This window comes from Rhinolophus sinicus, linkage group LG11 (genome assembly GCF_036562045.2).
Source record: "Rhinolophus sinicus isolate RSC01 linkage group LG11, ASM3656204v1, whole genome shotgun sequence".
Taxonomy (NCBI): domain Eukaryota; kingdom Metazoa; phylum Chordata; class Mammalia; order Chiroptera; family Rhinolophidae; genus Rhinolophus; species Rhinolophus sinicus.
The window spans coordinates 1802433-1812306 of NC_133760.1; the positions used below are offsets into that span (position 1 = coordinate 1802433).

Below are 9874 nucleotides of genomic sequence, written 5' to 3' on the forward strand. Positions count from 1 at the left end.
GATGAAGGCTCTATCTCTATTTATGGGGCCTTCCTAAGTCAGGGAGGGTGAAACCCCCACCCCCTATACCGGGATCAGAAAATGAGACAGCAGTGACTGACGGGACAAGGTTTATTGGGGTCCTGGAGACATTGGGGAGTGGGACAAGGGCGTGAGGTCGAGGCTCACGGGGGTATCCCCTAGCCAAACCCCCTCCCCCTTGGGGTTGGGAGGAACAGAGAAACAGACAGAGATGGAGAGAAAGACGGACAGGTGCTACAGCAGAGCGGGAGGGCTACCCAGTGTCCACTACCTCCCACTCAGGTGAGTTCACAGGACCAGGAATGACAGTGGAAGAGGAAGGGGAGTGTCTGCCCTATTCACTCTAAGAGGGTGGGGTGCAGGCCACGACTTGGGCCAGCCCATTCCAGTGGACAGGGGTGTATGTATCGGATCAGTCCATTCTACTGGGCAGAGGGATTCCAAACCAGCCTACTCTAGCGTTTGGGGGTGGAGATCATTAGGGTTAGTCCATTCTGCAGTAGGGGAGGGAAACCTAATTGGGGAGTGCGTTGAGGGCAGGGGGCATCTACCCTGGTCCTCTTTCGGCATAGGGAATGAAGTGGCAGGAAAGGCAGACTCCGGTATATCCATTATCTGAGGGCACCAGTGACTGTGGTGGGTAGCACTTGGAGGGGATCCAGGGAAATTTGAGGACATGGTCCCCCCACATTCTCCACATCCAGATCGTTTGGAATGATGGCTCTCAGGGAGAAGGCAGACTTCCCTTGGGGGAGGTGTGCCCATCTCTTATTAGGGCCCTCAAGATGAGTACTTCTGGAGACCCATTTCTCATTCCTAGGTCTCCCAACTTAGAGGCCATTGATTTGGGGGTGCCTAGCACAGATTCCAGGGGGTCCTCAAGCTCAGGAGTCTCTCCATAGACCCCGGGCCCTAGAGCTGAGGAGTTTTCCATTTATTTGCTGTCCATCAGCTCAGGGGTCTGTGTGGGTTTCTAGTGGCCCATCTCTCCAACCAGGGTCCCCTCATCTCAGGGCGTGTCTGGATTTGGACCGTCCCCTGAGTCCAACCCCAGGCGGGGTGGTGGCAGGAAAGGGCGCAGGTCAGTCCATGCCCCGGTGCAGCTTCAGGTGCCTGGAGAGGTTGCTGAGCGTGATGAAGCCCTTGCCACAGATGTGGCAGGGGAAGGGCCGCTCGGTGCCGTGCAGCAGCCGGTGGCGCTTGAGGTAGCACTCGTGGCGGAAGAACTTGCCGCACTCGAGGCACGGGAATGGCTTCTCACCCGTGTGCACCAGCACGTGCCGCTCCAGGTCACGGGGCGAGCGGAACAGCTTTTCGCACTCGGAGCAGCCGAAGATCTTCTTGCCGCGGCCCGAGCCGGACGAGGGCTCCCCCGACGTGGGCTCCCCCTCGGGGACTGCCGTAGCCGCCTCTGCCCCGCCGCCCTCGCCATGGCTAGCGCGCCGGTGCTCCTCCAGGGCCCTCAGAGCTGCGTACAGCGCCCCGCAGTGGCCGCAGCCATAGGTGGCCGGCCCCGAGTGCGCCTCCAGGTGGCTGGCCAGGGCCGCAGCCGATGCGAAGAAGGTCCCACAGTCGCACTGGTACAGGGTGTCTTCAGATGGCTCTGCCGCAGTCGCTGGAGCAGGGGCCTCCCCACCGCCCTCAGGGAGCAGCCGCCCCAACTCGGGCACGCCGCCCCCCGCGCGGCCCAGGAGTAGCCCGCCGTCCCAGGCCGCTCCAGCGTCACCGGCCTCTACAGCGCCACCCTCGCCAGGGGTCTTGGGCCCAGCGCCAGCCCCCGCGGCCCAGGCCTGCACTGGGGGTGCGCCAGGGCCCTGCAGGTCGTGCGTCAGCTTGTGCCGTTCCAGCAGTGCGGGAGCATTGAAGTCGCGCTCGCAGCGTGGGCACTTGAAGGGCTTCACGTCTGTGTGTGCGGCCCAGTGGGCAGCTAGCTCACGGCCATGGTCGAAGCGCCGTGCACAGGCACCGCACGCGAACGGGGGCAGCGAGGCTGCTGCTGCAGCTGCCGCCTCCGCCAGCCCCCAGCTGCCCGGGCCCGCGCCCGCCCCCTCCGGGCCCTCTCCGCCGCCGCTGGCCCCCGCGCCCCCGCACACTGAGCAGGGCCCCACGTTGCAGCAGACGGAGCAGGGTGCACTCAGGGCAGGCAGACCCGGGCTGGGCTGCAGGGGGGACGGGAGCACCCCGCGGTGCTGGCGCTTGAGATGGCGACCCAGGCTGGAGCGTGAGGAGAAGCGGAGCTCGCAGACCAGGCAGCAGTAGGGCTTCTCACCAGTGTGGACAACCTGGAGGGTGGGAGGAAGAGCACAACATCAGGGCTGAGGGACTGGCCTGCAGGGCAGGTTTCTGGACTCCCAGAGGGAGGCAGCCCAAGTTGCGCACGACGCCTACAAGGCCAGGATCTAGCTTCAGTCCTCTTACTCGCCATCTCTGCTTTGGGCCACGCTGGCTTGCTTTTAGTCCCTCTAGCCTCAGGACCTTTGCACGTGCTATTCCCACAGGCTGGGCAACTCTTGCTCCCACTCCTCCTGACTAAATTTCCAACAAGCCCACCTGGGAAACTGGCACTCCCTGGGAGTGTGGCTAAACAGGCTTTGAGCACTGATGGACTTGGGTTCAAATCCCAGCTCTGCCTTCCATTCTCTCTGAAAGGGCAGCTTTTCTGCTCTGCCAAATGGACACAATAAGATGTACGTCTCACAGCATTGTTGTGAGGATGGGGTAAAACCATCACAAAACTACTCAATTCCTGGAAACTAGAATATTCGACAAACTTTCCTGTGCCCAGCTGATGGCCTCTAAACCAGTGAATATCGCGGAGAGCGGGAAAGGAGCTTTTATAATCACCTGGGGTGGGAAGTGGCTCTTCCAGGTAAATGCTTTAGAACTTTCTAGAGCAGAACTGTCCAAGAGAACTTTCTGCTGTGATGGAAATGTTCTGTATCTGTACTGTCCAAAATATCACCACTAGCCACATGTGGCTGTTGAGCACTTGAAATGTGGTTGGGTGGCCAAGCAAAACCATGCCTCACAGAGGTTTCTACTGATATTGGCCTTTGTGGTTTATTTGAGTCCTAGACTAGTAGACAGGTTTTGACTGTAGTCCTATTGACTGGTAGTGTCTGCCTAGAGAGCTTTGGTGAGAACTGTGAGGCTGGATGAGAAAGAGCACAGTGCTAGATTAGTCATATCTGCCAGGTGCAGGATCCGAAGTAGGAATGCTATCTCAGGAAAACCATCCATGACTCCATCCCCGACCTGGATCACTCCAGATCTTTCTTGTATTAGCCTCAGAATACAGTTACCCTCTGTCCTCATGTATCAATTGCAGTTTGACATTTATTAATCTCATTGTTCAATTAATGTCTCCCCCACTAGACTCTTGGCTCTGGGAGGCCATGAAAGGGGAGGACTATGTCTGTTCTCTCCTTTTCCCCCAAAGAGCCTAGCACTGTGCCTGCATATTATAGGTATTATAACTTACTAGTGGGCAGGGGTGAGACCTCAGAGGGCTATGAATGTCACATCAAGTTAAGGAGCTCCCCTGTCACCCGAAGGATCAGGGGTTTCAAGGGAAGGGGTGCCTGGTCACTCTGTGATGGATGCAGAGGCTGGACGTGAGAGGGAGAAACAGGAGGTAGGAAGACCACTTAGAAAGTTGGGGCCAACATCCAGGATGTGAGGTCCTGAACCAAGGCAGATGCCATGGGGACAGAGAAGAGGGGACAAGTGTGGAATACCAGTTATATGTCTGGTTTTACTTATCCTTGTAGCATGAGTGTCTGGCCTATAGAATAAAATCCCACTCCTCACAATGGCCAAGAATGTGTACATGACTCAGCTCCTGCCTGCCTTCCACCTCATCTCCTTTTGCTCTGTTCAGGCTCGCTCCACCCCAACCACATGGTCTCCTATCCCTTCCTTGTAAACACCAAGCTTTTTTCCACATCAGGGCCTTTGCACTTGCTGGTCCCTCTGCCCGAAATGCTTTTCCAATGGCAGATGCCTGTTCATACTTTCATACTTCGGATCTCAGCTCAAGTATTACCGTGCCATTCGCCACCTGTCTGGTAGCCCACAGCTCTCCCCTCTTTACTCCTGAACACAGACATGTTATTGTTTTATAATTTCCTTCCCAATACTTCTCCCTTTCCAGAACATTCTTGACTGTGTATTTGCTTTCTTGTTGATAGTCTACCTGGCTCTTGACCACCTCCGATGGAATGGAAGTTTTCAGAGCTTGGACTTTATTGATTTCACTTTGGTGACCAGTGTTGGGAACAGGGAAAGCACTCAATAGATAATCACTTAAAAGGAATTAAGTACATACGTGGTAAATCTGTTTTTTAAAATGGTAAAAGAAATTGCAGACACAGGTGTGGTGTGTAAGCAGGGGAATGGGAGAAGGGAGGAGCCTACAGGTGGGGCAATGTACTACCAATGTTTTCCTTGTGGGTTGGGTGGTGACTGAAAGAGAAACCCTTCGTGTTTTGATTGGTCAGGGTGCTCTGGTGGGGAAGGAGAGAGGCAAAATGTCCTAAGGGGAAGAGGTGGGTGAGTGGGTCTTGGGCCCGCTGCCTGTTGCCCAGAGTTGGGCCGACGCTCCAAGGGTGTGTCCAGCCCCGGGAGGCAGCCGGGCCTGCCTGCGGGACTCACCTGGTGGTGCAGCAGGCCGGTAGAGTCTCGGAACCCCTTGGGGCAGGCAGAACAGCGGTAGGGCCGCTCCCCTGTGTGCGAGCGCAGGTGGTTGGCCAGGTTGAAGCTGTGCTTGAAGCCCTTGCCGCAGCGCGGACACGCGTGGGGCTTGAGCGCAGTGTGCCGGGCGAAGTGGCGCCGCAGGTCCGAGCGATAGCGGAAGCTCTTGCCACACTCACTGCAGTGAAACGGCACCCGAGGGGTGGCGGCGGGTTGTGCTGGGGCTGGGGCAGGGACCCGGGGCGCTGGCAGCGGGGCATCATCCATTGTGGCGTGGCACGAGGGCAGTGGCGGGTGGGGGCTCTCTGGAGCGAGGGGGGGAGACATAGGGGGCAGGTGAGGGGGGTCATTTCCCCATCAGCCCTCCCCCATCAGGCTCCTGGGACTCATACCCACCACCTGTCCCCTAGGAGCCCAAAACACAACCCTATACGCCACCAAGACCACATCCACTATCTTTAAGCTCCTCCCACCCTCCTACAAACCCTTCTCCCAGTCATCTGCCAATCTTCCTAATCGTTTCTACCTCACTGTTTTTACGCCTGAGCTCTCCTGCTCCTCTCCAAGCCCCGCCCACTGCGGTTAAACCCCGCCCAATCCTTCCAATCCTTCACTGTGTTCCCAGGGCCTCCAGTGTTCCTTAACAAGCTTCTTCCCACTTCCCTCTAAGCTCCTGCCACTCTTCTTTAAAGATGAAAGCCCTGGAACCTCGGATAAAACCAACTGAAACTTTTTTTACCTGCAAAATACGGGTAATAGGAGGACATACCTCGTGGAGTGGCGATGAGGACTAAGCAAAATTGTGGTCATGCGGACTGCCTGCTTACTTAGGCCTGTGCACAGCAAAGACTCAACAGGTAAGCTGTTTTGATTACAACTGTCCTCTAAGTACCTCCGAGTGTCCTCATTAAATCCCACCGTATCTTCTTCACTAAGACCCGCCTCCAAAACCCCACACAATTTTTCCTTAAACTCATCCTTGAAGTAAGCCCCGTCCTTTCCAAGACACTGTCCACCACCCCTTCTCACTTTCTCAGTCGTTCCAGGCCCTCTAAGTCACTTCACTTGCATTATAAAGGTTTGATATTTCCACTAATACTCCCGAAATTGCATGCCTAAACCCCACCCCCTCACTGTACCCATCACTTTCTCTAAGCCACGCCCCTGAAGAAACTCCACCTCTAAGCTTCTCCCATCTTCACACTGAGCCCGTTTCCCCACTCAGCCCCAATTAGGACCCTTCAACCTAGGGCCCTGCTACCATTCTCACTGAGCCACGCCCCCTTACCAAACCCCACCCTTTATCTAAGCTCCTCCCACTTCCAACCGCAGTTTGCCCCGCCCATTCCCCCTCTAAGCCACACCCACTCAGGCTCCTCCCAGTCATTGCTCCTCCCCAGCTGCTACTAAGTCCCGCCTCCTCCCCATCCAGTCGCCCTCGGGGCCGCCCCCCCCGCCCCCCGTAGTCCGCTAGAGGACCCAGGCCCCGAGAGCCAGCCTTTTGTGCCCCTCCCCCCGTCCCTAAAAGGTGCGGCCCCGGGCGCCCCAGGCGGGGGCAGGTCAGGCGGGACCCGCGGACGGGCGAGTCCACCTAGCTAGAACGACGCGGGGGTTCTGGAGCCCTGGGGCGGCCCCGGGAGGCCGGGAAAGTCAGTCGGCTTTCCTCTTTAATTACTTACACCTCCCTCTGGGCGCCGACATTTTGGGCAGCGGGGGCAGCGTCACTTCCACCCGGGGGGCCCCTCGACTTCCGCCTCGGCTCCCTTCTTTCCCGCACGCCCCCCCCTTCTCCCGCCTTCTTGGCCTCCTCCCTCCCAGCCGTCTGCCCTTCTCCCTCTTTCTCGTCCCTTTCCTAGCATTGGCAGTTATAGAAGTCAGGTCGGCGCCATCTTGGGTGAGGGCAGGAAGAGGGGCGGGGCTTGGGATGGTGACCCGGCGCCATGCCGACTAAGGGCAACAAGCTCAGTGCGCGGCTCTTCCCCGTCGACGCTGGCGGGTGATAGCGCAGATGAGGGCCGACTTGAGTTCCTTTTCGCAGCTCCTCCTGGGTAGAATGTAGAGTTGCATCAGGAGGAAAGAGAAATGGAAAGTCCGGCTGCGATAGATAGGAAAGAGCAGGCTCCACCTTGTCCTCAACCTTCCAAGGGTCTTTGAAGCTTATCAGGCGCCATGTTAATTACGGGAAGAGGCAGCCATTTTCCCGCTCCTCATCCTTTCGGTACCTGTCATTGATTGGGTCACCGGCTGGATACTTTGTGGGAGGAAAGACATTTCTACGTTGTAGGGAATGTGTTGGGTTATTTACCGCTCGGATCCGGCGAGAACGCCGGGTGCGCAAGCACGGATATGACCAGCCCTTAGGACCCAGCGCGTCCCTTTGTTCCCCTCGGGCGCGGGCCCGACGGGGAGGGGGCGGGGGCGGGGCTGCCGGAGTCCGCTCCGAGGGGCGGGGCCGTCGCGCGCGCGCGCGCCGCCGAGGGGTAGGGCCCCCTCGCCCCCGCCCCTTCCCACGCACCGACCCCGTCGCCCCCCGCGCGCGCACACTCGCGAGTCCCGGCGACATGCAAATGAGGTACCCGAGAGGCGGGGGGCCTGGGCGGGGGGAGGGGAGCGGAGGGAGGGGCGGCCCGGGGCCGCGCGCCCCCGGAGCGCACCCCCCACACCTGCTCCTGCTCCCGCGCTCGCTGCGGCGCGCGCTCCGACCTAGCGCCTAGCGGAGTCGGCCTGGACGCGCGCGCGCGCGCAGACCCCCTTCCTGGCGGCCTTCGCCGTCCGCGGCCCGGCGCCGCTCATTGGCCGTTGCCCCCGCAGGGCCCGCCCCGCGCGCTCGGGGACCAGCGGGCGCGCGCCTGCCCGGGGGCGAGCAAGGGCGAGGGTCGGGGGCATCACTCGGGGGACCCGGGTTCTAGTCCAGGCCCCCCCACCCTAGCGAAGCGTATGATCCTGTAAAAGCGGTTACCCTCCTCTGGACCTCAGTCTGTGTGCATGTTCCAAGAGGGCACAGTGGCACCTACAACCCCCCTCATAATTGCACCTGTGCTTTTCTCGCCTGGTCCCAGCTCTGATGATGGTCGTGGTGGTAGTTTATTGAGTGCTTACTATGTGCCACTGGACAACCCTGGTATATCCATTTCACAGAGCTGGATTCAAACCGAGTACCAAGGGACCCCGTGATGTCCCTTTGTCCTTTTGAGTCCCTTTCTTCTCACTCCCTGGGTCAGTGGGTCAACATGAGACTTGGTTCGAATCTTGGCCCTGCCACTTTCTGGCAGAGGGAGTTTGGGTAACTCACTTGGCTTTCCTGTGCCTTGGTTTCCCCATTTGCAAAATGAGGGTGATTGTGCCCTTATTCAGAGGGCTAGTATTGTCCTAAGTTCTGTGTGCTGAGCATCTCATGGCATGTCCCTGCAACTAGGAACTATTTTGCAGAAGGCTTAACTGAGGCTCAGAGAAGTGAGCACTTTGCCCAAGACCACACAGAGTAAGTGACAGACTGAGGAATCGAACTTAGAATGTTTGACTCTGGAGCCCAGACATAACAGCTCCAATATATTTCCTCGTCCACCACTCAGGGCCAAACATCACCTGGGACCAGTCCCTTTCTTCCTCCTGTCCTGAACTCCCTTTCCCTCCTACTGTACCAGTCAGGAGGGAGAGACAAAAACATTTCTGAATCTTCTGTGTCTCTGGGGTTTGATGGGCTCTGTGTCTTGAGGATCACACTAGTGGCCTGTACCCTCAGTTGGACTCTGTCCTACCTCAAAGATTTTTCTTTATTTTGGCTCAAATTGACCTTTGAGGTCCAGGGCAAGGGTTAAGGAAGCCTGAGGAACTCCTGTGGGCTCAGGGTAGTGCCTGTTTACCAACTGGCACAGAATTATCCTGCTCTTTTATCCACCAGCGTAACTGTGCATCCAGGTGAATGTCGGCCATGCCCAGGTTGCGAGACTCAAGACAGAGGGATGGGTGAGGTGTTGGGGGACAAGGGGTGCTCCAAACCCTCCCTCCTCTGACAGTTGCCCCCTCTCTCCTCTTAGCCCTGCTCCAGTGCCCAGACCCAAGCCCCCCACTGCTCAATGGACACCCCCAGCCCAGACCCGTTGCCTTCGCCTTTGCCTGGGGAGGAAGAGAAACCTCTGGCCTTACCTCCTTCTGTTCCCCGGGGCCGCCGAGGTCGACGTCCCGGGGGGGCCACCTCCTCCAATCGGACGCGCAAGGCCTGCCTCCCTCGCAAGCGGGGCCGACCCCCCAAGTCAGGGCAGGAGACCTCGCTGGCGCAGGGGTTGACCGTCCCCGTGGGCAGCGGTGGTGGCAGCGATCTCCTGCTGATCGATGATCAGGGTGTGCCCTATACAGTCTCTGAAGGGTCAGTGGCAGGAGGTCCTGAGGGCTCAGGCCCTAGGAAGGCGCCGCACTTCTGCCCGGTGTGCCTGCGGGCCTTCCCCTACCTCTCGGACCTGGAGCGCCATAGCATATCGCACTCTGAGCTGAAGCCTCATGAGTGCAAGGACTGTGGCAAGACCTTCAAGCGGTCCAGCCACCTGCGGCGGCACTGCAACATCCATGCCGGCTTGCGGCCCTTCCGCTGCCCACTCTGCCCCCGCCGCTTCCGCGAAGCGGGCGAGCTGGCCCACCACCACCGAGTCCACTCCGGGGAACGGCCCTACCAGTGCCCCGTCTGCCGGCTTCGCTTCACGGATGCCAACACGCTCCGGCGCCATGCCAAACGCAAGCACCCTGAGGCCTTGGGGGCACCCATGTGTCCCCCAGACCCAGGACCTGAGCCACCGTGGGACGACGAGGGCATCCCAGCCACAGCAGGGGCTGAGGAGGAGGAGCGGGAGGGGAAAGAGCTGGCTTGACCCACAGACCGGATCACCCCTCCCTGGGCCAGGTTTACAGCTGGTGGTTCAGTTGCTGCTCCACCTGGGCAGGGAGGCCGAGACACCCTCATGTCTGGTGGTCTTACCATTGTGGGAGGGGGTTGTGGGTGAGCACCTAAACTTCCGGACCCTGCTGCCTTCTGCCACCCTCCCCTGGACTAACAGGCCCTTCGAGGCAAAGGCTGTGGAAATAAATCTCTGCCTCTGGCTTCTGGTGTGTATTCAGTGATGGTACCAGGGCTGCCCCCCTCTTCTTTCTGTCCCTACACCACCTGATG

General features: G+C 58.9%; 2 protein-coding genes across 4 annotated transcripts; one reads left to right on the forward strand and one right to left on the reverse strand.

Annotated features, from left to right (window-relative positions):
• Window positions 1–93: 93 nt before the first annotated feature.
• FIZ1 (FLT3 interacting zinc finger 1) lies at window positions 94–6709 on the reverse strand. 3 transcript variants are annotated; one of them, XM_074316061.1, is made up of 4 exons: window positions 6393–6709; window positions 5483–5546; window positions 4675–5018; window positions 94–2303 (listed from the first exon to the last, which is right to left on the reverse strand). In XM_074316061.1, the coding sequence occupies exons 3-4, from the start codon at window positions 4978–4980 to the stop codon at window positions 1104–1106; spliced, it is 1506 nt and encodes a 501-aa protein (XP_074172162.1). In that variant the 5' UTR covers window positions 4981–5018; window positions 5483–5546; window positions 6393–6709; the 3' UTR covers window positions 94–1103. The 3 variants fall into 3 exon arrangements, with proteins under 3 accessions (XP_074172162.1, XP_074172160.1, XP_074172161.1); XM_074316059.1 differs by having other exon boundaries at window positions 5453–5546; XM_074316060.1 differs by lacking the exon at window positions 5483–5546.
• Window positions 6710–7217: 508 nt separating this feature from the next.
• Window positions 7218–9804, forward strand: ZNF524 (zinc finger protein 524). The gene is made up of 2 exons (XM_074316062.1): window positions 7218–7285; window positions 8751–9804. The coding sequence occupies exon 2, from the start codon at window positions 8790–8792 to the stop codon at window positions 9573–9575; it is 786 nt and encodes a 261-aa protein (XP_074172163.1). The 5' UTR covers window positions 7218–7285; window positions 8751–8789; the 3' UTR covers window positions 9576–9804.
• The last annotated feature ends 70 nt before the right edge of the window (window positions 9805–9874 follow it).

Excerpts from the sequence above, each read along its gene's own strand:
- ZNF524 (XM_074316062.1), top strand. The coding sequence starts at position 8,790 with ATGGACACCCCCAGCCCAGACCCGTTGCCTTCGCCTTTGCCTGGGGAG.
- FIZ1 (XM_074316059.1), bottom strand. The coding sequence starts at position 5,480 with ATGTCCTCCTATTACCCGTATTTTGCAG. Across the intron at positions 5,019-5,452 it reads CTATTACCCGTATTTTGCAG|AGAGCCCCCACCCGCCACTG; the intron begins GTAAAAAAAGTT and ends CCCTCGCTCCAG. Across the intron at positions 2,304-4,674 it reads CCGGCCTGCTGCACCACCAG|GTTGTCCACACTGGTGAGAA; the intron begins GTGAGTCCCGCA and ends CCCACCCTCCAG.